A 26,230-nucleotide genomic window follows, 5' to 3' on the forward strand; every position below is an offset into this window, starting at 1 on the left:
TAATCAGGCATCTTATGCCTACACACCGGGTCCTGATTTTTTCCCGCCCTTTCTGCCGCCATTTTGGGAAGGTCAGGCGGGGTGCCGCCCGAGCCGCCATTTTGAGAGTGCGGACACACTCAAGATGGCGGCCTCTCTAGGACCCCGGAGGATAGGCGTCTACGTAAAACGCCTGCCCGCGCCCACCGGCGCCCTCACGCCCGCGGCACCGCGGACCGCGCGGCCGTTGTCGGCACGCTCTGAAACATCCGGGAAAATTGTCGGCGAGCGGATCGGCGTCGGCGATGTAATCAGGCATCTTATGCCTACACACCGGGGTCCTGATTTTTTCCCGCCCTTTCTGCCGCCATTTTTGGCAGGTCAGGCGGGGTGCCGCCCGAGCCGCCATTTTGAGAGTGCGGACACACTCAAGATGGCGGCCTCTCTAGGACCCCGGCGGCTAGGCGTCTACATAAAACGCCTGCCCGCGTTCGCCGGCATAAAAATAAATATGCATAAATATAAACATAGACATAAACATGCACAAACGTTAACCTGCATAGATATAAACATAAACATAAACATGCAAAACAATAATAATAAACATAAATATAAATATAAACATAAATAGAAATACAAACATTAATAAAATCAGTGAGAAATGGGGTAAAATCAGTGAGAAATGGGGGGGAAAAACCATGAAAAATGATGGAAAAATCAGAGAGAAATGGGGGAAAAATCGGTGAGGAATGGGGAAAAAGATCAACGAAAAATTGGGAAAAATCAGTCAGAAGTGGGGGATAAAAATCAGTGAGAAATGGGGGGAAAAGTCGGTGAGAAATGGGGAAAAAATCAGTGATTAATGGGCGGGAAAATGCATGAAAAATGGGGGGAATAATTCAGAGAGAAATGGGGGCAAATATCAGTGAGAAATGGGGGGGAAAATCAGGAAATATCCATGAAAATTGGGGGAAACATCCATGAAAAATGGCGGAAAAAATCAGTGAGAAATGGGGAAAAATGGGGAAAAAGGAATGATAAATGGGGGAAAAAAATCAGTGAGAAATGGGGAAAAATGGGGAAAAAATCCACGAAAAATGGGTGGGAAAATCCATGAAAAATCAACGGAAAAATCAGTGAGAAATGGGGAAAACATCATGGTGAAATGGGGGAAAAATCAGAGAGAAATGTGGAAAAATCATTGAAAAATGGGGGATAAAAATCAGTGAGAAATGGGGGGAAAATGGGGAAAAACATCAGTGAGAAATGGGGAAAAAAATCTTTGATAAATTGGGGCAAAAATCATTGAGAAATGGGGAAAAAAATCAGTGAGAAATGGGGAAAATTTGGGAAAAATCCACGAAAATTGCGGGAAAAAATGCTTGAAAAATTGGGGAAAAATCCCCGGGAATCCCCGGGAAAATCCCCCCGGAATCCCCGAGAAAATCCCCCCGGAATTCCCCGGGAAAATCCCCCTGAATTCCCCGAGAAACTCATCCCGGAATCCCCGTGATAATCCGTTCGCTATCCCCGAGAAAATCCCCCAGGAATCCCCCAGAAAATCTCCCCGAAATCCCCGGGATAATCTCCCCGGAATCCCCGAGAAAATATGCCCGGAATCCCCTGGAAGATTCCCCCGGAATCCCGGAGAAAATCCCTCGGAATCCCCGGGAAAATCCCCCAGGAAAATCCCCGGGATAATCACCCCGGAATCCCCTGGAAAATCCCCTAGGAATCCCCGAGAAAATCCCCCCGGAATTCGCCGGGAAAATCCCCCCGGAATTCCCGAGAAAATACCCCCGGACTCCCCGGGATAATCCCGACGAAATCCCCTGGAAAATCGCACCGGAATCCCCGAGAAAATCCCCCCGGAATCCCCGAGAAAATCCCCCCGGAATTCCGCGGGAAAATCCCCCCGGAATCCCCGAGAAAAACCTCCCGGAATCCCCGCGAAAATAGCCCCAGACTCCCCGGCATAATCCCCCCGGCATCTCCTGGAAAATCCCCCCGGAATCCCCGAGAAAATCCCCCCGGTATCGCCGAGAAAATCCCCCCGGAATCGCCGGAATAATCCCCTGGAATTCCCCGGGAAAATCATCCCGGAATCCCCGAGAATATCCCCCCGGTATCGCCGAGAAAATCCCCCCGGAATCCCCGGGATAATCCCCCGGAATCCCCGGGATAATCCCCCGGAATTCCCCGGGAATATCCCCCCGGAATCCCCGGGAAAATCCCCCGGAATTCCTCGTAAAATCCCCCTGGAATCCCCGGGAAAATCCCTCCGGACTCCCCGAAAAAATCCCCCCGGAATACTCGGGAAAATCCCCCCGGAATCCCCGAGAAAATCCCCCGGAATTTCCCGGGAAAATCACCCCGGAATCCCCGAGAAAATCCCCCGGAATCCCCGGGAAAATCCCTCCGGACTCCCCGAAAAAATCCCCCGGAATACTCGGGAAAATCCCCCGGGAATCCCCGAGAAAATCCCCCGGAATTTCCCGGGAAAATCACCCCGGAATCCCCGAGAAAATTCTCCCGAAATACTCGGCAAAATCCCCCAGGAATCCACGGAAAATTCCCCGGAATCCAGGAGAAAATACCCCGGAATCCCCATGAAAATCCCCCCGGAATCTCCGAGAAAATCCCCCGGAATCCCCGCGAATATCCCCCCGGAATGCCCGGGAAAATCCCCATGAATTCCCCGGGAAAATAATCTCGGAATCCCCGAGAAAATCTCCCCGGAATCACCGAGATAATGGCCCCGGAATACCCGAGAACATCCCCCGGAATTGCCCGAGAAAATCATCCCGTAATCCCCGAGGAAATCCCCCCGGAACACTCGGGAAAATCCCCCCGGAATTCCTCGTAAAATCACCCCGGATACCCCGGGAAAATCCCTCCGGACTCCCCGAAAAATTCCCCCTGGAATACTCGGGAAAATCCCCCCGGAATTCCTCGTAAAATCACCCCGGATACCCCGGGAAAATCCCTCCGGACTCCCCGAAAAATTCCCCCCGGAATACTCGGGAAAATCCCCCCGGAATCCCCGAGAAAATCCACCCGGAATCCCCTGGAAAATCCACCGGGAATTCCCCGAGAAATTCCTCGCTGAAACCCCTGGAAAATCCCCCCGGACTCCCCGAAAAAATCCCCCCGGAATACTCGGGAAAATCCCCCCGGAATACTCCTGAAAATCCTCCCGGAATTCCCGAGAAAATCCCCCGGAATTCCCTGAGAAAATCGCCTCGGAATCCCCGTGAAAATCCCCCAGGAATCCCCTGGAAAATCCCCCAGGTATCCCCGATAAAATCCCCCTGGAATCCCCTGGATAATCCCCATGGAATCCCTTGGAAAATCCCCCAGGAATCCCCGAGAAAATATGCCCGGAATCCCCTGGAAAATCCCCCTGGAATCGCGGGGAAAATCCCCCCGGATTTCCCGGGAAAAATCTCCCCGGAATCCCTGAGAAAATCCCGCCGGAATCCGCGAGAAAATATGCCCAGAATCCCCGATAAAATCCCCCCGGAATCCCCGAGAAAATCCACCCGGAATCCCCTGGAAAATCCACCGGGAATTCCCCGGGAAATTCCTCGCTGAAACCCCTGGAAAATCCCCCCGGAATCCCGGAGAAAATCCCCCCGGAATACTCGGGAAAATCCCCCCGGAATACTCCTGAAAATCCTCCCGGAATTCCCGAGAAAATCCCCCGGAATTCCCTGAGAAAATCGCCCCGGAATCCCCGTGAAAATCCCCCCAGAATCCCCGTGAAAATCCCCCCGGAATCCCCGGGAAAATCCCCCAGGAATCCCCTGGAAAATCCCCCCGGACTCCCCGATAAAATCCCCCTGGAATCCCCTGGATAATCCCCATGGAATCCCTTGGAAAATCCCCCAGGAATCCCCGAGAAAATATGCCCAGAATCCCCGATAAAATCCCCCCGGAATCCCCGGGAATATCCCCCAGGAATCCCCGATAAAATCCCCCCGGAATCCCCCAGAAAATCCCCCCGGAATCCCCGACAAAATCCCCCCGGAATTCCCGAGAAAATCCCCCCGGAATCCCCGGAAAATCCCCGCGGAATTCCGGTCCATTTCTGTAGGAGAATAGTTTGTAAGGATAGTGCAGAAGGCACTAGTTGCCAACGAGTTACAGCTGTACTGATTAGCAAGGAGTGGAAACAGCCTTGCCTGCCCAGTGAGGCTGGTTGTTATAAAAGCGTGGGTCAGCTGGCTGCCAGTTTCACTAAGCACAGCTCCAGCTGGAGGTGCAGAGCCTGCTGCAGTGTGGGCTGGAGCCTGCTGGCTGTGCTGCGAGGAGGAAGGGACACGTGGCCGTGCAAGGGATGGACAAGGTGAGAGGATGCTGTGTGTGGGACAGACAGGCTCAGGTGGCTGGGGAAGGGACAGGCTGGGGTTTAGCCAGTCGTACAGAGGAGAGGAGGAGTCGGTGCTGTGTGGAGCTGCCTGTGAGAAAAGGAGTCAGAGTTGCCTCAAAGAAATCTGTGGAGAGAAGGCATGAAAAGTGTGTAATGAAAGACTAATGTTGGTGCCTGTCATGTCTGTCTTGATATAATTGCTACACGTTTTCTCGGAATGCTTGAATTTAGACATAAAATGAAAACTTTATTGTAAGAAAGGAATGCATTTCTCACCAAAGTGGTGTAGGGTGGGGGATCACAACTCACAGATGGCCTGGAAGCGGAACGGCCACAGGGGTTACTGTAACTGGGCCTCCAGTACCAAAGCCCCAGTGGGTTTAAAGGCTAGAGCTGGGCTGGGATTAGCACGGGCTATGCAGCTGGGCTCATGCACAGGTCTGTCAGCACTCCTACCCGAGGACAGTCCCTCACCTAGGGAGAGGTTCTAGGCCTGGAGATGAGGCTGAGTTTGGGAAGGGTGATGAGGACATGGTTAGGGAGGGATGTAAATGCATATCAAAAGACTTAATTTTGAGGGGTGGCAAGCATTAGCTATAAACCAGGAAGTATTTACAGCTAAAGGCTGGAGGTGGGGGCTGTCTGAGGAGGACAGGACTGTTTAAGGCTGAAGTTGGAAGAGAAACCTTGGTGAAGCTTTTGCGTTAGAAACGGCCTCACCTGCCAAATCAGATTTTTGTCTTCAGGATTGCATGAGTGAGGATGCCACAGCCAAGGAAAAGGTTCAGGTTTGGGAGGCAAAGGCGAGTTAGGCAGGGCTGCAGGGCTGGGGCTTGGCTGTTTCCATACTGCTCAGGGCAGCAAAGGGTAGCTGGCTCACTGGGCCTTGGATCCAGAACTCTTTCTGGAACAAGGTGGAGAGCTGAGGTTCATGCAAGGGGCCAGGAATTCTTTGTCTGACTGGAAAATGCCAGAGGGGCAGTGTGTGACTCGGATAGGATGATATGTTCGTCTGGCGAGAGTCACAAAAGAATATTTTGGTTTACTGATAACTGGGCAGCTCAGAAGTTACTACTTGACTTAGTTGCTGCTCCCATCTGTTGCACACATAAACAGAGCAAAGCAGACGAATTCTCTCGGAGCCTGAGGTCTTTGACTGGCCCTCCAAAAATGCTGCCCGCTAAAAAACAGACGTGGGGGAGGAAAGTTGTCAGATACAACAGAGCAAGAAAAGGCCACGGGCTTCAAAGTGCCCTCCAGCAGACCATGGAAGTGACCTGTCTGGAAGTGAAACCAGCAGTCTGCTTCCCCAGCCTCCTGGAAGCCTCTAACAGCTACACAGGCAGTGAGGGGAGAGAACAATTCAACCTAAAAATAATTTTCAGTAGCGTTCTGCACTGCTGTTAAAAATACTGCAACCAGGGAATGTGGTGTGGTGATAACTATTAGGCCTGTAAGTCTGGTAACTGGGGCTTTTAGCTCAAACATCTCGGTATGGCTACTTTGAGCCTTGTAAAAGCTGCATTAAGTCCAATTTCTTGGGTAGTTCTACTAGCTCTAGCCTTGCTTTTCATCCCCTCAGTAACAAAGCAACTCCCTCTCGAGAATGTTATTTACTTTCCATATGATGTGCCTACCGATTTCTGGAATTGCAAATGTCTTTGGATACATGCGTAAATTTAAGTTTCAAGAAAGCTGTCAAGCTAAAACAAAGGCTTGCCATAATGCAGAAGAAAATGTTTTATGGAAGAACGGAGAGGTCCCTACCTGGGCATAGAATTTGCTGTACTAAGGTGTGTTCCAAACACCTTGTTTAGACCTGCCATCTAAACAAGCAGAAAAATAGTTGGAATGTAGTGAGTTCAATTTAACTATTGCTAGAAATAGGAATTATTAGCAGAGCTTGGAGCATGATATCACTAGCAGCAGTAAGACGCTTTTAGCTTGCTTCTCATAAATTACTTGTAAAAAGCATTTGTACCTAGTGTGTAGCAATTAATATTTCCCCATTTTCTTCCCCCCCGCCCCCCAGTCTCAGGTACTCCTTTTATTTTACCCTTTTCTGTCTTGTAACATCACCTTCCTTTATTTTATTCTATCTTCTGTTCTCAGAACATCGCAGCATCCTCTGTCAATGTGAAAGCATTTGTTCATCCTGTCTTGGAATGGCTGTCAATGTTGCCCTCTTCTGGATCACTTTTTTTTTTTTTTTTTTTTTTTTTTTTTTTTTTTTTTTTTAACAATATGTTGCTAAATGTCAGGAAAATTAATCCACAAACACCAGCGGTTTATGTCCAAAAAGGAAACAGAGGAGTCCTTTTTGCTTTATTCGAATAAAGGGAGAGGCCATGGGACATTCCCCTGGGATCTCTCAAATTTTTGGAGGACGCAGCCTCCTTTTTATCCTATTTTCCCGGCCGCATTTCCCTCTCTCTTTTCCCATTGGCTGAGGTACTTGAGAGGCACAGACTTCCCGGAACGCCTGATACCTGAAATTCCCCTCTAATGTATAACCCTCCCTTTTAATTTTTAATTCTTATAGAATTCATAGTTTCCCCCCGTTGCTTCTTTCATCTTTCGATATCCAATTTCATTTATCAGCAGCCCTGCAGTTTGTTTGTCAAGGCAACTATCTCTTTCCATTCATCAATCAGTGGAATCCATCCCATTGTTTCTTTTATCTCTCAGTGCTAGCCTTATCTACAGGCTGATCCACAGCTCATTTGTAAAGACAAATTCAACATTCCTCTCAGCTAATAAATGAGAAGTTAGCTGAAAAAAGTAAAAACTGGATTTTTTTTCTGGTGTGTGTCGGACAATACAGTGGAGAGAATTTGCGGGAGGATGATCGAGGATATCCTATTATAATATCGTTCTCGGACATTTTACTATTTTAGATCATCAGTTGTATTCTGAAAGAAATCTATTTTAATGATATGTGTACGTTTGCACGAAGTTATAGTTAAATATAGCTTGCGGCTGGGCTCTTTAATGACTAGGGGTATTTTTGGTTTTAATTCAATATTTTATGCTTGTGGTGTGTAGTGTGCTGATTTATTTTTTAATGTTATTTACTACGTGCGCTTTTGTTTTTGAGTGAAGGTAACTTTCTGGATGGCTTTGTATTTGAGGCAGAATGAATTGAAGTAGGTTTTTAAAACTGATTTTTCATATGTACGATGGGGAGTTTAGTAGGGGCAGCTCTGATGGTGGGGGCTTGGTTGTTAATTTTATCAGACGGCTTTTGTTAGATACAGCTTTTAATTCTGGAAAGTTTTTTTTTCTAATGTCGTGCTTTGAAGGTGGTTTTCGAGGATGTATGGTATAGCTTTATTTTGTTTGTAGATGGTGTATGATAAGGGCTATGGTCTATTTATCTAATGCCATGTTTTTTCATTCAGGTGTTGATAAGGGAGTTCTTGAATGGCGTTTTGTGTTGTTTTTGTTTTTGGTGGGGCGTTGTTTTTAAAGGATACCTTGATAAGGTTTGCCGATGGCGTTCTAGCCTGTAGCATAAGGCATAGGGTAGTTTTTGAATTATTTTGTGGTGGCTTTGATTCTTGCCAGCATGTAGTGTTTGTTTGAGGTAATGCTGTGTAGCTAATTTCTGTTTTCTTATTAATATTAGAATTGGAGTGTTGTAGTATATGGGCTGTTATTATATCATAGGGGTTCTATTTATTTGGTTGGATTGTTTTCTAGTTATGGATAATTTTTCTCAAAAAACCATTTTCAGGATTTCAGGCGTGACACAAAAGAACACTCAGATTGCTGGAAGGGAAACGTGTGCCCAGATTGTCTCGAAGCAGTGCTGCTGTCGGTTCTCGTTCAGTTGTGTCTTCTGAAAATGAGACTGTTGTATTCATTGCGCTGTGCTAAACACTTGTCATTCTCCCAATGCCAGGAAACAGATGAAGCTTGAAGAAAGAGGAAGGAATTTGGAAGCGTACAAACAAGCTGAGAAGAGGTTCAGAGATCAGGATGCTCACTGGCAGGAGGGGCTGGGGTTAGGGCTGAGCAGGAGCAAAGCCGGAGCACATCAACCTCACCTCGTGTTTTCTCGGGGGCTTTATGGCCCTGGCAAGAGAGAGATGTTCACTGATGAGTCCCAGGCCGAGCCGTGAGCACAGCATGTTGTGTTGGAGCTGGGGGTTTTTTTTGAGACGTTCAGCAGCCACACTCTCTAGTCAAGAGTCCTGAGGTTTGTTGCTGCTCCACTTTCATCCTCATATCCAGCTTCCAGCCCTTTTCTTCTCTCTGTCCAGTGTGTCTTTTGTGTTCCTTTCTTGTCCTGTGTGCTCCCCATCCCATTCCCGTTCCCTACGGAGGGGGAGGGTGTGGAGACTGGGGGCTCCGACGTGGTTTGGGGCACCCCAAGGTCCCTGGGAAAGGGAGCCGGGCTGCGCTGGAGGAGCAGGTGAGTCGGGCATGGGGGGGGGGGGGGGGGGGGCGGTCATGCTGGGTGCCAGAACATTGACAGGGAGGGGTGGGTGTAGAATGCATGAAAAACAGAACCATAAAAAATACCTAAATATAGTCTAAAAGGAATGTTTAAATGCTTTTTATTTGGGTAGAGGCACGGTTTTTATAGCTAATATAAAAATAAAATATGAAGAATAGAAATAGATTGGTATACATGTAAAATATAATGAAATATAAGTAGCAAATATCTATGAAAAATCTAGTGTATAACAGAAATAATGCAAATATAAGAATATGTATAAATATAAAATAGAGCTATGAGAATGGTAATAAGAATGGGATAAAACATCAGTGAGAAATGGAAAAAAACCACATGAAAAATGGTGGGAAAATCAGTGAGAAATGGAGAAAAATCAGTGAAAAACGGGGGGGGAATCTTTGAAAAATGGGAAAAAAAATCAGTGAGAAATGGGGGAAAAAAAATCCATGAAAAATGGGGGTATAAATCAGTGAGAAACGGGGAAAAGTGGGGGAAAAAATAATTGAGAAATGGGGAAAAAATCAGTGGTAAATGGGGGAAAAGTAGATGAAAAATGGGGGAATATTCAGTGAGAAATGGGGGGGGGGGGGGAAATCAGTGAGAAATGGGGAAAAAATCCATGGAAAACAGGGAAACAATCCATGGGCAATGGCGGGAACAGAGCGAGCTGTTGTCGCTCGTGCTGTGGTGGCCGATGCTGTGGGGAAAAAATAAGTGAAAAATGGGGGCAATAATCAGTGATAAATGGGGAGAAAATCAGTGATTAATGGGCAGAAAAATGCATGAGAAATGGAAGGAAAAATTCAGAGAGAAATGGGGGCAAATATCAGTGATAAATGGGGAAAAAAATCAGTGATTAATGGGGGTAAAAATGCATGGAAAATGGGGGGAAAATTCAGAGAGAAATGGGGGCAAAAATCAGTGAGCAATGGGGGGGAAAATCGGGAAATATCCATGGAAAAATGGGGGGAAAAAATCAGTGAGAAATGGGGGAAACATCATGGTGAAATGGGGAAAAAAAATCTTTGATAAATTGGGGAAACAAATCATTGAGAAATGGGGGAAAAAATCAGTGAGAAATGGGGAAAATATGGGAAAAAATCCACGAAAATTGCGGGAAAAAATGCATGAAAAATTGGGGAAAAATCAGTAAGAAATGGGGGAAAAAATCCATGAAAAATGGCGGGAAAAATCAGATCGGCGATCGATAGCTAATGCGTGCCTATGGATTAGATCGGCGATCGATTGATCACGACTACCGATCGATTAGATCGGCGATCGATTGATCGCGCCTGCCGATCGATTAGATCGGCGATCGATTGCTAATGCCTGCCGATCGATTAGATCGGCGATCGATTGCTAATGCCTGCCGATCTATTAGATCGGCGATCGATTGCTAATGCCTGCCGATCGATTAGATCGGCGATCGATTGCTAATGCCTGCCGATCGATTAGATCGGCGATCGATTGATCGCGCCTGCCGATCGATTAGATCGGCGATCGATTGCTAATGCCTGCCGATCGATTAGATCGGCGATCGATTGCTAATGCCTGCCGATCGATTAGATCGGCGATCGATTGATCGCGCCTGCCGATCGATTATATCGGCGCTCGATTGCCAATGCCTGCCGATCGATTAGATCGGCGGTCGATTGCCAATGCCTGCCGATCGATTGCTAATGCACACTATTTGCACACTCCTTGCACACCCTTTGCACTCATACAGAGGCAGGAGGTTTCTCAGTTCTGGTCGGGGATTTTTGGGGCGTTCATTCCGGGGGATTTCCTCAAGGATTGGGACACTCCTTGATTCCATCCCTTGCCTGTCTCCCAAGCGCCACCCTGTGGGCAGAGCGCGGTACTGCGCGCCTGCCTCTCCCAAGATGGCGGCTCGGGTGTCGCTCCCCGACCTTCTAACTCTGGCTGCAAAAGGAGGGTGGCACAGCAAGGAGCCCGCTCGCTCTAGTGGGATGCCTGCGCACGACGCCGACACCGATCCCACGGGTGCGATTTTCGGCGGCGTTTCCAATCGTGTGGACATCTCCTTCAGCCCGCTTCGGCCCGGGGAAGAGGGGCGGGGCCGCCAGCGATGGTCCCGGCGCAGCCCGGGCAGGCTCGGGGCGGAGCCGGGGCTTGGCGAGGCGGGGCACGGAGCTCCCGGGGACGGGACCGGGCGGGGCCGGGGCGGTGCTTTAGGGGCGCTCCCCAGTGGTCCCAGGCGGCACCGGGGCCGGGGCCGGGTGATCCCGGAGCGGTACCGAGCTGTGCTGGGGACGGTGCTGCAGGGGCGGTGCCGGGCCCGCCTCAGGGTGATTGAATGCCCAGAAATCGCCTCCTCTGCCCCGTGCTCACACTGAGCTGCGGGCTGCAGCGTGCTGTCGGAGCTCCGCACACAGCACGGATTTGGGCTTCCCCTCCTCTCAAACCCTCTCCCCCTTCTTCCTCCTCCTCATCTTCCTCTTTTTCCTCTCCCTCCGCCTCGCCCCCCTCCCCGGGCCCCTGGCTCCCCCCGGGATCCCCTCCTCCGGAGGCGGCCCTTCCGAACCGACCCCCCCTCCAAGCCCCGGAGCCCGAGACCATTAAGGTAAGCTTTTGAATTGAAATATCAGGATATTCACTCTATCCCACTGGCCTGAAATTTCAGGATTGTACGATTTTTTCTTGAAGCAGTTACCTTTGCTGCAGGATTGTGTGGTCACCAGTCTCCTTTCCTGTGACTCTTGTTGAAATTTGCTGTCAGATAACCGGCTAGTAACGAAATATTTGACAGAAATCAGTGCTGTGAACGGACTTCACTGCAGCAGTTGATGAAAGAGCAAAGAAAATGTCTGTCGTGTTTACGCACCCCCCCGAGGCTGAATGAATTCTGATACTGTAATAAATCAGTGCAGTTGGTGCCTGCAAAGGTCTTGACATTGATCAAGAAGATATTGCTTTGGATTTTTACTTTTTATCAGCGTTTCTTTAATCTGTACTTCAGCACTCTAGCCTTTCATAAGTCTTCTCCGGTTTCCTCTGGCCCTGCAGAGTAGTCCTCTCTGTTATTGTCTGATCCCAGCTTTGATGCAAGGAGGACTTTTTGTCTTGAAAATTAGCATCCCCCTCTGCATATTTAAATTAGTTATTTGACTTCTGAGAAAAAGCTGGTCAGCTCGAAGTCCACCAGACACCAGAGGCTGCTGTTTTTAGCACCTTATTCAAAGAGGACATCCTTTAGTTACCTAAGTAGGGGTAGAGATTTACCCCTAGGAATAAGGAATAAATGCAAGCAGACTGTCCTGCCAAGAAAAAAATCCAGTTACAGTGACTGAATTCGGGTTTAGTTGCCCTTGATCCTTGCAAGGGATTAAAGGCAGGTTCACTTGGTCTCCCAGCAATGAATGTCTCAACCGAAAGCTGCTCAAAATGTGCCGTTTTTCTGATGGTTTTGGATTCTTTTGCCAGGTGGGAACATGGACTGCTTGACTTGTTCCTGTGTCCACTTTCCACTTCAGTCCTTTGCATTTTCTCTGAAGGGAAAGCAGGAACAGGGAAGTTGGGGCAGTTCCGTCAGCAGAAAGGCTGCTAAGAATAGATGGTAAGGACTTACTTTTCTGCACAGTGCCATGTAACTGAAGGCTCGTTTTTGGATTTCACATTCTGTTCCTGCCCGGTTTTGTGAGAGCTGCAGGTGCATTTCTGTTTCCAGACCCTGCCAAAAATAGTCGCTTATATTATAATGAATCCTTTTTCCTTCATGTTTTCTTGCTTTAAATGAATTCCCCTGTCAGATTGATGTGAGCAGCAGTTATTTTTGGAGCTGCTGGTGTTGTACACGGAGTAACTGTAGAACAAATGAGTTGTGATGGCTTCCTTGTATTTGATGTGTGGAGAGGAGCAAAGGCACAGATTCATCCTGTGTAATTGCAGTCGTCCAACGTAGGTGCCAGGGTCGGGAAGCTGGGCAAGGTTTCCTCTCTTGCTGGGCCTTAGGGGGAGGGAGCTGAACCCTGGTGTCACTCGGATTCCTTCCTCTTCTCCCTCCTCCTTTCTTGCTTGTAGAGCTGGAGCTCGGGGTCACCGAGTTTGGGTGCTCGCAGTCAGGGCCTGAATTTGGAGAGCAGGAAAGCGGGGGGAAGTTTCTAGGCACGTCAAAGCCTGTCTCTAGGGTGTGGGACTTGTTGGTCTTCCTCACCACCCCCAGCAACTTGCACGTCTCTCTGGACCTTGCTGTGGTCACAGCCCACTGCTCATTTATGTGACTGTTCATCCGTCTGCCTGATTGCTTTAAGTACAAGTAGCCTGATTCAGGTTTAATTTAGCAATGATTTTCCTTTGTTTCGTCGGTAGTTTTCTAAAACTCCCCTACAGGCTATTTTGAAGGTGCTTTTTTTTTTTTTTTAACTGCCTGTGATGATAGAAAGCTGTACGGCCCTCTGAAAGCAGTATAACCTGCTTTCCAAAAATTACAGAAGTAGGATTTTTATTGTCCACTATGCAGCTGAAGTCCCCCAATGAGCCTCTTGAACTGAGGGTGAGGAGAGCGGCAGATACGACTCCTCATCAACCTGCTCTTCTTTTCGTTCCTAAAAGAAGGAAGCATGAAGGTAACTATAGAAAAAGATCTGCATCCCTCGGGGTTTTGTATTTTAGGTGTTTTGAGGTTTATTTACACACCTCCTCCTTTGTTTCCTGGACAGGTTTTACGTGACAGTGGAGCTTTTGAGTACACGTGGAAGGAGCTTTCAATTCGGCTGGAGCACTTGGATAATACAAAAGAAGACCAGAAGGAAGCAGTGATTCAGTTTTTGGAAAAGGTAACGGTGTTCAAATCAGCTGGATAAAAAAATGCAAAGAATAGTGTTAGTGGAAACTGGAGGTCTTGTTGCTATTGTTGAGAAACCTGTCAAAGACCAGCGAATGAATTCTGAGAAAAGCCTTGTTTGGGATTCTTTATACGGAGGTGGCATCCTTCTTGTGTTCAGTGGGAGGGCAGCCAAATGATTTGTAGGAAAATGAAATCCAAAAAGATCAGCTGTTATTACAGCATTGTTGGTGTAAGGGTAGAGTGGTGTAGGTGTGGGTAGCTTTGATCTCCTCTTTAGGTGCCAACATTATCAGAGCTCAGTAGATGGTGGTCCTTGACAAGGAAAGGTGACACTTGCTGTTTACTCTTCAGGATGTTGAATGCCCAGTGCTTTGCCTCCGCTGTGGTCTGCCCAGGTACTCGGTGTGTGGTCGCAATCTAGGTGCCAAGTTGTGGTGGGTTTTTGTTTTTCCATCAGTGTGGCCTGTAGAGCAGGAACTGTAGACAGAATCCTGCAGAAGTGCTATGGAAGTTGTCCTCATAAAAGCTGCCCAGCTTTCAGCACGTGGTCGTTCTCAGTACCGTGTGGTTCCCCTGCACTTGCCAGCCAGCAGGTGCACTTACCTTTCTCCCCACCTTTGCTGACAGATCCTGCTGAAGCTGGTGACCAACCCCTGTCCCTACACTGACAAGGCAGCAGACCTGGTTCAGGCAGCCAGCACGCTCCAGGTGGCTCTGTTTAAACAGGACTCTGATAACATCAGCATCCCCGTCTCTCACATTGATGGTATGTGGTAACCTGTCAACATCCCAACTCCATGACTTGGGGATACACTTTCTAGCCCTAATCAGCAAACTGGGGATGGATAACTCTGGCAATCCTGTTAAGTAAGGGCCCTCCAGGATTCAGCTCTCCACGTGTTCTTGGTATCAGAAGTCGAAGTGGAATTGCCAAGTTGCCGCTTTACCTCTGAAAGTAATTTCTGCCGTGGCTGTGCCACTTGAACGGTATTTGAAATCTCTCTTCATGCTCTTGCAGCAGCGTTTTTGAACTCAAATGGAAATCTAGCCCTTCTGCCTGGGACTGTTGACAGAGTCATGGAATCCCAGAATGGTTTGGCCGGCAAGGCTCCTTAAATCTCATCCAGTTCCAGCCCTGCCATGAACAGGGACACCTTTCAGTAGCCCGGGCTGCTCCAAGCCCCAGTGTCCAGCCTGGCTTTGGACACATCCAGGGATCCAGGAGCAGCCACAGCTGCTCCGTGCTGGACAGCAGCATTGAAAGGCAGAGTGAAGGTTCAGCTGTAATTTAGGGGTTGCACTTAACGTTGTATTGTGTGACAAATGTGGCTTTCATCCTTTTTTTTAAATTTTTTTTTTAATTAAAAAGAATTAAAAAGATGCCTTGTATTCCTGGAGTGTTGCATTCTACGTCTGTTGTTTTTCCTGTTAGTCTGGATTCTTGCTTTGATGTTTTTCTTCACTTATTAGATGTCCTGGATATGGTGGATGTCCTGCTCGAGGACAGTGATGGCTTTGATGAAGAAGTTGGGTTCTCTTTAAATGAAGACGTGATCATTTCCCTTCAGTGCTGTTGTCCCTGCTGCATTAGAAGCCAGGAATGAACAAGTCCACGTGGGCCTGGATGCTGATCCCTCTTGCTGGTCCATGACAGCATGTGACAGGTGAGATTTCCAGGTGTCTGATTTAGCAGGAAACTGGTTTGTTCCTTCTTGTGAGGAGGCTCATTGGCTTTGCATGGGCAAAGCCACTCCACGTTTTCCATCTAGGAACAGAGCTGGGGAGCTGTTTGAAAACAGAGTCCCAGAGGTAAACAGCTTGGCTCGGTATTTCTGTGTGGGAATAGAAGAATATCTGTGTCTTCTGATTTTTCTCTCGTCTTTCTTCCACAGGTGTTTTTGTATTCCTGACTTGGGTTTCCATCGGGGACACGTGGCTTGGAGCTCAGGAGCCGGATCTGTTCCTTGCCCACGGCAGATTGGTCTGCACTAGTGCAGGTGACGAATTACAGGACGGCTTGGGAACTCGGAAACAAGGAGAAGCAAGTCTTATGTGTCTTTGCAAAAAGATTTGGCTACCACAGGGCATTAATTCAGGGAGTTAAGACTTCATCTTTAACGTTCTGTGCTCTGCCAGCATCACTGCGAGCCCTGAAAGCCTCCTGAGCTGTTCTCATACAGACCTATCTTGTTTGGTCAAAAAAAAAATCTTAGTTTAGTTTCGTCCAAGAAATGTTACTACTCTGTGCGAGCTCATGGGGAAGCTTTTATTTGGCATCTCTCAGTGGGACATTGAAAGTCCAACTTCCCATTTCTTGCACAGTCTGAGAGGCAGTATTACTTTCTATCATTTTTATCACAGGCATTTTAAACTTTTTGAGGAACCGGCAGGACTGTTTGTGCGGAGGCGTGCGGTTCACAGCCATCCTCTGTCCAACGTAGGATGGGAAAAAAAGGCTGGAGAGCTTCCTACAAGGGGCTGTAAGTGCAAATGACCAGGAGCCCGGGGTTTAGTCATGATGATTTAGTATTTCTTTAAAGACTCTGATTGATTTCATGATGCCAAAACCAGTATGGATAGAAGACTGAAGTCAGGAATCACGATGGTCTCCTTGGGTTTAAAAAGCTTTAATGGTGTTTCAAGACATTTGTATGAGACCTGGTTTGTTTTTTCTTACCCTTTTATTCAATCAAAAAAAAAAAAACCTTGATCCATCACTGCTGCTGTGATGTGTGACAAATGCCTGTCCTCCCTCCACGTGGAACAGGTGAGAGGTGGAACTGAAGCCCAAAGAGTTTTCTGCCCACTGATAATACGTGAGCCGTATTGGGAATTCTCTGCAGAATGGCAACAGTTGTTCTTGAATGTGGCCATGAGGGGAGTGGAACATGGCAGCCCGGGTCTGAGAAGGTGCAGTGCCAGAAGGAGAAGCTTTGAAATGTAAATCAGGATTGATTCAGGTGACTCGCGACCGTGTGCTGTGCCCAGGGCCTTGGTAGAAATACTGTGCAGGGAAAAGCCAGAGCTGCCTGTGCTATGAGCTGAATTTTTTATTGGGGGGGGGGGGGGGGGTGTGAAATAAGAATGAGGTGCAAATGAGGGAATTGCTTGTGTGTGTGAATATTCTTGTCCTAAAGGAGCGCTGCCCGGTGCTCCTCCCTTCCTGTGCCCCTCTCCTGGTGAGCCTCTGTCCTGCTGGCCGTGCCTCTCTGTCTCCGTGCCTGTGCTGCTCCTTGCCCGTCTTTGCCCGCCCCGCACGGGCTGTGCTCGCTTCCTCTCTGGCTCCTGGGTTCCCTCTTTGTCATGGTACCCCTCAGTCCTTGCTGTGTGTTTGGCACTCTCTGTCTTTTCTCCGTCCTTCTCTGTGCGTCTGTGGTGCTCCCTGTGCCGTTGTTTCCCGTGGGATCCTTGTGTCCCGGTCACTGTCTGTCCTAGGGTGATGTTATGGTGTTTCTATCTCCAATCATGTGTCCTGATTATGTTTGGTATTATGTCCTGTGCTTCCAGGACTGAGTCTGAGAGTGAAGCTTTGTTTTGTCTTGTTATCAGCCGGCTCACCTCCCCCATGGTCTATGTTTAGGAGAGGTTTTAGCTCGGTTTGCTTGCTTGCCTGCTTGCCTGCTTGCCTGCTTGCCTGCTTGCTTGCCTGCTTGCTTGCTTCTGCCTCTTTTTCTTTCCTTCGCTTTGCCCTTGCTTTTTTCTCATTAGTTAGTTCAGCTAGGCAGTCCAACTTTTTCCCTGGACTGTTTTCTCTTCCACCCCGTCCCCTCCCTCTCCTGGATACCATCTGAACCTGTTCCGGACGGGGACCTGGGAAACCCCAAGAAACACCGGGAGTCTACACTCTGTCACCTGCAGCAGCCATTCCCAAGCGCCAGAGACTGATAACTGGGCGACCACTCGCCAGAGAGACTGAACTCGTCATCCCTTCAGAACGGTGAAAGAGTTTTTTGTCAGCTGGCGTTGTCTTTTTTCCCTGTGCTGGGGAGTGTCTTGCTTGTTAAATAAAGAGGTTTTTTTCTCCCACTCTTCTCCGAGGAAATTCTTCCCGAACCCGGTGGGGTGGGGGGGAGGAGTCGTGGGGTTTGCTGTCTGGGGGCTCCTTCTGGAGGTTTTCCCCCAAATTTGCCCAAAACCAGGACACTGTCCCTGTTCATTTTTAATCCCTCCCTCTTGTGCTGCCCATCCAGCATGCCAGGGGTTTCTTTTCGTTTTTTGGTTATTTTTCGTTTTCATTTTTCTTCTTCTTTTTTTTTTTTAGGGGGGGTTCCATTTCATCGTGCACCTTGATGTTGATTTTCTTCCCTTGTCCTCTCTGCTGCCCCTCCTCCTTTCTGCCCCTTGTCCCCTGTGTCTGCAGGGCTGGGGAGGAACTTCAGCCCTTGTGGGGGTTGCCCTCCCTTTTCTGGTGTCAGCAGAGTCACTTTCTGTGGGATGGACACATGGGAGGGGTTGCAGTCAAGTGCCCTGCTGCTGTCCAGGGCAGTTGGAGTCGTTCTGTGCCTTCTTTGGGGTGAGGAAAAAAGGCTGAGGGGGGCTCCGACGTGGTTTGGGGCACCCCAAGGTCCCTGGGAGAGGGAGCCGGGCTGCGCTGGAGGAGCAGGTGAGTCGGGCATGGGGGGGGTCATGGTGGGTGCCAGAACATTGAGAGGGAGGGGTGGGTGTAGAATGCATGAAAAACAGAACCTTAAAAACCAGCTAAATATAGTCTAAAAGGAATGTTTTATTGGTTTGTGTTTGGATAGAGGTAGGGTTTTTTTATAGATACTGTAAATAGAAAAGATAAAGAATAAAAATATATAAGCAAATATAAGAAACCAATATATAAATATATTACATTACATTATATTTTGTTATGAAAATAGAAATATATAAATATTTAGACTTTAAAAGGAATGTTTTATTGTTTTTTATTTGGTTAGAGGAGGGTTTTTAATAAATAATATAAATAATATAGGCAAAAATATACAAATATGCAAAAATAGATACTGACATAAAATTATTATAACTATATATGCATATATATATGTAAGTATAAATCTATAGAAATAAATATAAATATAAAATACATGTATGTAGTATGTAATATAAATAATTTATCGATTTTAATATGTTATATTAAATAGTATGTTATAATAGAATGTAAATAGCATCTAGTATATTAATATACTAGTAAAAACTACATTAAATAGTATATAAATATAGAATACACAATATAGACATATAAATCTACAGATATAAATATGAAAACTAAATAGAAAAATATATTCAAATAGAATTTAAAATAATGGAGTTTTTTGTTTCTATTTGGTTAGAGGCAGAGCTTTTAAAGAAATAATATTAAAAACTATGAACCTACAAATATAGATGGATATAGATAAAATAGAAATAACATTAGTAATATAAATCTATGTATATAATGAATAATAAAAGAATATTGTATATATGATAAATAGAATAGCAATTAAATTGAATATATGAAATATGTCTAGATTATGACTAGAAATTAAATATTAAAAAATAGATGATTTATATATATAAAAGGTTTTTTTTTTTCATTTGGTCAGAGGCAGGGCATTTTTAGTTTGGGTCGGGGTTTTTTTGGGGCGTTCATTGAGAGGATTTTATGACGGGTGGGGACTCTGGTGCTTGGAACTCTCTCCCTTCTCTGTCTGTCCCTGACAGGGCGGCAGTGCCGGGCTGAGTTGGGCGGCAGTGCTGCCGCCGTGTGGACACAGGCGGGTACTGCACGGTGCCCCTCTCAGGATGGCGGAAGGGCCCGCGGGCCGGGACCCAGCCCTGCGGCAGCACTCAAGATGGCGGCCTCTCTAGGACCCCGGCGGATAGGCGTCTACGTAAAACGCCTGCCCGCGCCTGCCGGCGCCCTCACGCCCGCGGCACCGCGGACCGCGCGGCCGTTGTCGGCACGCTCTGAAACGTCCGGGAAAATTGTCGGCGAGCGGATCGGCGTCGGCGATGTAATCAGGCATCTTATGCCTACACACCGGGGTCCTGATTTTTTCCCGCCCTTTCTGCCGCCATTTTGGGAAGGTCAGGCAGGGTGCTGCCCGAGCCGCCATTTTGAGAGTGCGGACACACTCAAGATGGCGGCCTCTCTAGGACCCCGGAGGATAGGCGTTTACATAAAACGCCTGCCCGCGCCCGCCGGCGCCCTCACGCCCGCGGCACCGCGGACTGCGCGGCCGTTGTCGGCACGCTCTGAAACATCCGGGAAAATTGTCGGCGAGCGGATCGGCGTCGGCGATGTAATCAGGCATCTTATGCCTACACACCGGGGTCCTGATTTTTTCCCGCCCTTTCTGCCGCCATTTTTGGCAGGTCAGCCGGGGTGCCGCCCGAGGCGCCATTTTGAGAGTGCGGACACACTCAAGATGGCGGCCTCTCTAGGACCCCGGCGGCTAGGCGTTTACATAAAACGCCTGCCCGCGTTCGCCGGCATAAAAATAAATTTGCATAAACATAAACATAGACATAACCATGCACAAACGTTAACCTGCATAGATATAAATATAAACATAAACATGCAAGACAATAACAATAAATATAAATATAAACATAAATAGAAATAGAAATACAAACATAAAAAAAATCAGTGAGAAATGGGGTAAAATCAGTGAGAAATGGGGGGGAAAAACCATGAAAAATGATGGAAAAATCAGAGAGAAATGGGGGAAAAATCGGTGAGGAATGGGGAAAAAGATCAACGAAAAATTGGGAAAAATCAGTCAGAAGTGGGGGATAAAAATCAGTGAGAAATGGGGGGAAAAGTCGGTGAGAAATGGGGAAAAAATCAGTGATTAATGGGCGGGAAAATGCATGAAAAATGGGGGGAATAATTCAGAGAGAAATGGGGGCAAATATCAGTGAGAAATGGGGGGGAAAATCAGGAAATATCCATGAAAATTGGGGGAAACATCCATGAAAAATGGCGGAAAAAATCAGTGAGAAATGGGGAAAAATGGGGAAAAAGGAGTGATAAATGGGGGAAAAAATCAGTGAGAAATGGGGAAAAATGGGGAAAAAAATCCACGAAAAATGGGTGGAAAAATCCATGAAAAATCAACGGAAAAATCAGTGAGAAATGGGGAAAACATCATGGTGAAATGGGGAAAAAATCAGAGAGAAATGGGGAAAAATCACTGAAAAATGGGGGATAAAAATCAGTGAGAAATGGGGGGAAAATGGGGAAAAACATCAGTGAGAAATGGGGAAAAAAATCTTTGATAAATTGGGGCAAAAATCATTGAGAAATGGGGAAAAAAATCAGTGAGAAATGGGGAAAATTTGGGAAAAATCCACGAAAATTGCGGGAAAAAATGCTTGAAAAATTGGGGAAAAAAATCCGAGAGAAAATCCCCGGGAATCCCCGGGAAAATCCCCCCGGAATCCCCGAGAAAATCCCCCGGAATTCCCCGGGAAAATCCCCCTGAATTCCCCGAGAAACTCATCCCGGAATCCCCGTGATAATCCGTCCGCTATCCCCGAGAAAATCCCCCAGGAATCCCCCAGAAAATCTCCCCGAAATCCCCGGGATAATCTCCCCGGAATCCCCGAGAAAATCCGCCCCGAATCCCCTGGAAGATTCCCCCGGAATCCCCGAGAAAATCCCCCCAGATTCCCCGGAAAATCCCCCCGGAATCCCCGGGAAAATCCCCCCGGAATCCCCGAGAAAATCCCCCCGGAATTCCCCGGGAAAATCCCCCGGGAATCCCCGACAAAATCCTCCCGGAATACTCGGGAAAATCCCCCCGGAATCCCCGGGGAAATCCCCACGGAATCCCCGAGAAAACCCCCCCGAAATACTCGGGAAAATCCCCCCGGAATCCCCGAGAATATCCCCCCGGAATACTCGGGAAAATCCTCCCGGAATCCCCGAGAAAATCCACCCGGTATCTCCGGGAAAATCCTCCCGAAATCCTCGAGAAAATCCCCCCGGAATCCACGTGAAAATCCCCCCGGAATACTCGGCAAAATCCCCCCGGAATCCCCGAGAAAATCCCCCCGGATTCCCCGGGAAAATCGCCCCGGAAAACCCGAGAAATTCTTCCAGGAATTCCCTGGGAAAATCCCTCCGGAATCCCCGAGAAAATCCCCCGGAATCCCCGAAAAAATCCCCCCGGAATACTCGGGAAAATCCCCCCGGAATACTCCTGAAAATCCTCCCGGAATTCCCGAGAAAATCCCCCGGAATTCCCTGAGAAAATCGCCCCGGAATCCCAGTGAAAATCCCCCCGGAATCCCCGGGAAAATCCCCCCGGAATCCCCTGGAAAATCCCCCAGGAATCCCCGATAAAATCCCCCTGGAAGCCCCTGGATAATCCCCATGGAATCCCTTGGAAAATCCCCCAGGAATCCCCGAGAAAATATGCCCGGAATCCCCTGGAAAATCCCCCTGGAATCGCGGGGAAAATCCCCCCGGATTTCCCGGGAAAAATCCCCCCGGAATCCCCGATAAAATCCCCCCGGAATCCCCGATAAAATCCCCCCGGAATCCCCGATAAAATCCCCCCGGAATCCCCCAGAAAATCCCCCCGGAATCCCCCAGAAAATCCCCCCGGAATCCCTGCGAAAATAGCCCCAGACTCCCAGGCATAATCCCCACGAAATCCCCTGGAAAATCCCCCCGGAATTCCCGGGAAAATCCCCCCGGAATCCCCGAGAAAATCCCCTAGAATTCCCCGGCATAATCCCCCCGGCATCCCCGAGAAAATCCCCCCGGTATCGCCGAGAAAATCCCCCCGGAATCGCCGGAATAATCCCCTGGAATTCCCCGGGAAAATCATCCCGGAATCCCCGAGAATATCCCCCCGGTATCGCCGAGAAAATCCCCCCGGAATCCCCGGGATAATCCCCCGGAATTCCCCTGGAATATCCCCCCGGAATCCCCGGGAAAATCCCCCGGAATTCCTCGTAAAATCCCCCTGGAATCCCCGGGAAAATCCCTCCGGACTCCCCGAAAAAATCCCCCGGAATACTCGGGAAAATCCCCCGGGAATCCCCGAGAAAATCCCCCGGAATTTCCCGGGAAAATCACCCCGGAATCCCGGAGAAAATTCTCCCGAAATACTCGGCAAAATCCCCCAGGAATCCACGGAAAATTCCCCGGAATCCAGGAGAAAATACCCCGGAATCCCCATGAAAATCCCCCCGGACTCCCCGAAAAAATCCCCCCGGAATACTCGGGAAAATCCCCCCGGAATACTCCTGAAAATCCTCCCGGAATTCCCGAGAAAATCCCCCGGAATTCCCTGAGAAAATCGCCCCGGAATCCCCGTGAAAATCCCCCCAGAATCCCCGTGAAAATCCCCCCGGAATCCCCGGGAAAATCCCCCAGGAATCCCCTGGAAAATCCCCCCGGACTCCCCGATAAAATCCCCCTGGAATCCCCTGGATAATCCCCATGGAATCCCTTGGAAAATCCCCCAGGAATCCCCGAGAAAATATGCCCAGAATCCCCGATAAAATCCCCCCGGAATCCCCGGGAATATCCCCCAGGAATCCCCGATAAAATCCCCCCGGAATCCCCCAGAAAATCCCCCCGGAATCCCCGACAAAATCCCCCCGGAATTCCCGAGAAAATCCCCCCGGAATCCCCGGAAAATCCCCGCGGAATTCCGGTCCATTTCTGTAGGAGAATAGTTTGTAAGGATAGTGCAGAAGGCACTAGTTGCCAACGAGTTACAGCTGTACTGATTAGCAAGGAGTGGAAACAGCCTTGCCTGCCCAGTGAGGCTGGTTGTTATAAAAGCGTGGGTCAGCTGGCTGCCAGTTTCACTAAGCACAGCTCCAGCTGGAGGTGCAGAGCCTGCTGCAGTGTGGGCTGGAGCCTGCTGGCTGTGCTGCGAGGAGGAAGGGACACGTGGCCGTGCAAGGGATGGACAAGGTGAGAGGATGCTGTGTGTGGGACAGACAGGCTCAGGTGGCTGGGGAAGGGACAGGCTGGGGTTTAGCCAGTCGTACAGAGGAGAGGAGGAGTCGGTGCTGTGTGGAGCTGCCTGTGAGAAAAGGAGTCAGAGTTGCCTCAAAGAAATCTGTGGAGAGAAGGCATGAAAAGTGTGTAATGAAAGACTAATGTTGGTGCCTGTCATGTCTGTCTTGATATAATTGCTACACGTTTTCTCGGAATGCTTGAATTTAGACATAAAATGAAAACTTTATTGTAAGAAAGGAATGCATTTCTCACCAAAGTGGTGTAGGGTGGGGGATCACAACTCACAGATGGCCTGGAAGCGGAACGGCCACAGGGGTTACTGTAACTGGGCCTCCAGTACCAAAGCCCCAGTGGGTTTAAAGGCTAGAGCTGGGCTGGGATTAGCACGGGCTATGCAGCTGGGCTCATGCACAGGTCTGTCAGCACTCCTACCCGAGGACAGTCCCTCACCTAGGGAGAGGTTCTAGGCCTGGAGATGAGGCTGAGTTTGGGAAGGGTGATGAGGACATGGTTAGGGAGGGATGTAAATGCATATCAAAAGACTTAATTTTGAGGGGTGGCAAGCATTAGCTATAAACCAGGAAGTATTTACAGCTAAAGGCTGGAGGTGGGGGCTGTCTGAGGAGGACAGGACTGTTTAAGGCTGAAGTTGGAAGAGAAACCTTGGTGAAGCTTTTGCGTTAGAAACGGCCTCACCTGCCAAATCAGATTTTTGTCTTCAGGATTGCATGAGTGAGGATGCCACAGCCAAGGAAAAGGTTCAGGTTTGGGAGGCAAAGGCGAGTTAGGCAGGGCTGCAGGGCTGGGGCTTGGCTGTTTCCATACTGCTCAGGGCAGCAAAGGGTAGCTGGCTCACTGGGCCTTGGATCCAGAACTCTTTCTGGAACAAGGTGGAGAGCTGAGGTTCATGCAAGGGGCCAGGAATTCTTTGTCTGACTGGAAAATGCCAGAGGGGCAGTGTGTGACTCGGATAGGATGATATGTTCGTCTGGCGAGAGTCACAAAAGAATATTTTGGTTTACTGATAACTGGGCAGCTCAGAAGTTACTACTTGACTTAGTTGCTGCTCCCATCTGTTGCACACATAAACAGAGCAAAGCAGACGAATTCTCTCGGAGCCTGAGGTCTTTGACTGGCCCTCCAAAAATGCTGCCCGCTAAAAAACAGACGTGGGGGAGGAAAGTTGTCAGATACAACAGAGCAAGAAAAGGCCACGGGCTTCAAAGTGCCCTCCAGCAGACCATGGAAGTGACCTGTCTGGAAGTGAAACCAGCAGTCTGCTTCCCCAGCCTCCTGGAAGCCTCTAACAGCTACACAGGCAGTGAGGGGAGAGAACAATTCAACCTAAAAATAATTTTCAGTAGCGTTCTGCACTGCTGTTAAAAATACTGCAACCAGGGAATGTGGTGTGGTGATAACTATTAGGCCTGTAAGTCTGGTAACTGGGGCTTTTAGCTCAAACATCTCGGTATGGCTACTTTGAGCCTTGTAAAAGCTGCATTAAGTCCAATTTCTTGGGTAGTTCTACTAGCTCTAGCCTTGCTTTTCATCCCCTCAGTAACAAAGCAACTCCCTCTCGAGAATGTTATTTACTTTCCATATGATGTGCCTACCGATTTCTGGAATTGCAAATGTCTTTGGATACATGCGTAAATTTAAGTTTCAAGAAAGCTGTCAAGCTAAAACAAAGGCTTGCCATAATGCAGAAGAAAATGTTTTATGGAAGAACGGAGAGGTCCCTACCTGGGCATAGAATTTGCTGTACTAAGGTGTGTTCCAAACACCTTGTTTAGACCTGCCATCTAAACAAGCAGAAAAATAGTTGGAATGTAGTGAGTTCAATTTAACTATTGCTAGAAATAGGAATTATTAGCAGAGCTTGGAGCATGATATCACTAGCAGCAGTAAGACGCTTTTAGCTTGCTTCTCATAAATTACTTGTAAAAAGCATTTGTACCTAGTGTGTAGCAATTAATATTTCCCCATTTTCTTCCCCCCCGCCCCCCAGTCTCAGGTACTCCTTTTATTTTACCCTTTTCTGTCTTGTAACATCACCTTCCTTTATTTTATTCTATCTTCTGTTCTCAGAACATCGCAGCATCCTCTGTCAATGTGAAAGCATTTGTTCATCCTGTCTTGGAATGGCTGTCAATGTTGCCCTCTTCTGGATCACTTTTTTTTTTTTTTTTTTTTTTTTTTTTTTTTTTTTTTTTTAACAATATGTTGCTAAATGTCAGGAAAATTAATCCACAAACACCAGCGGTTTATGTCCAAAAAGGAAACAGAGGAGTCCTTTTTGCTTTATTCGAATAAAGGGAGAGGCCATGGGACATTCCCCTGGGATCTCTCAAATTTTTGGAGGACGCAGCCTCCTTTTTATCCTATTTTCCCGGCCGCATTTCCCTCTCTCTTTTCCCATTGGCTGAGGTACTTGAGAGGCACAGACTTCCCGGAACGCCTGATACCTGAAATTCCCCTCTAATGTATAACCCTCCCTTTTAATTTTTAATTCTTATAGAATTCATAGTTTCCCCCCGTTGCTTCTTTCATCTTTCGATATCCAATTTCATTTATCAGCAGCCCTGCAGTTTGTTTGTCAAGGCAACTATCTCTTTCCATTCATCAATCAGTGGAATCCATCCCATTGTTTCTTTTATC

At 48.0% G+C, this 26,230-nt stretch overlaps 1 protein-coding gene across 14 annotated transcripts; it reads left to right on the plus strand.

Annotated features, from left to right (window-relative positions):
• Nucleotides 1–10,599: 10,599 nt before the first annotated feature.
• Nucleotides 10,600–17,646, plus strand: LOC148221321 (nucleolar pre-ribosomal-associated protein 1-like). 14 transcript variants are annotated; one of them, XM_088178425.1, is made up of 7 exons: nt 11,026–11,397; nt 13,493–13,609; nt 14,248–15,284; nt 15,513–15,617; nt 15,982–16,100; nt 16,388–16,580; nt 17,446–17,646. In XM_088178425.1, exons 1-3 carry the CDS (start codon nt 11,131–11,133, stop codon nt 14,395–14,397), a joined length of 534 nt encoding a protein of 177 aa, XP_088034551.1. In that variant the 5' UTR covers nt 11,026–11,130; the 3' UTR covers nt 14,398–15,284; nt 15,513–15,617; nt 15,982–16,100; nt 16,388–16,580; nt 17,446–17,646. The 14 variants fall into 14 exon arrangements, 13 of the variants coding, with proteins under 13 accessions (XP_088034556.1, XP_088034554.1, XP_088034551.1 ...); XM_088178426.1 differs by having other exon boundaries at nt 15,513–16,100; nt 16,464–16,580; XM_088178422.1 differs by having other exon boundaries at nt 16,388–17,646.
• Nucleotides 17,647–26,230: the final 8,584 nt, after the last annotated feature.

This window comes from Sturnus vulgaris, chromosome 24, assembly GCF_052056855.1.
Source record: "Sturnus vulgaris isolate bStuVul1 chromosome 24, bStuVul1.hap1, whole genome shotgun sequence".
In the NCBI taxonomy this organism is placed as follows: domain Eukaryota; kingdom Metazoa; phylum Chordata; class Aves; order Passeriformes; family Sturnidae; genus Sturnus; species Sturnus vulgaris.

What these genes read in the sequence shown, in the direction of transcription:
- LOC148221321 (XM_088178418.1), top strand. Translation starts at nt 11,131, where the DNA reads ATGCCCAGAAATCGCCTCCTCTGCCCCGTGCTCACACTGAGCTGCGGG. An exon ending in CGGAGCCCGAGACCATTAAG is followed by an intron (nt 11,398 to 13,492) that starts GTAAGCTTTTGA and finishes TTTCCTGGACAG; the next exon opens with GTTTTACGTGACAGTGGAGC. An exon ending in TGATTCAGTTTTTGGAAAAG is followed by an intron (nt 13,610 to 14,247) that starts GTAACGGTGTTC and finishes CTTTGCTGACAG; the next exon opens with ATCCTGCTGAAGCTGGTGAC.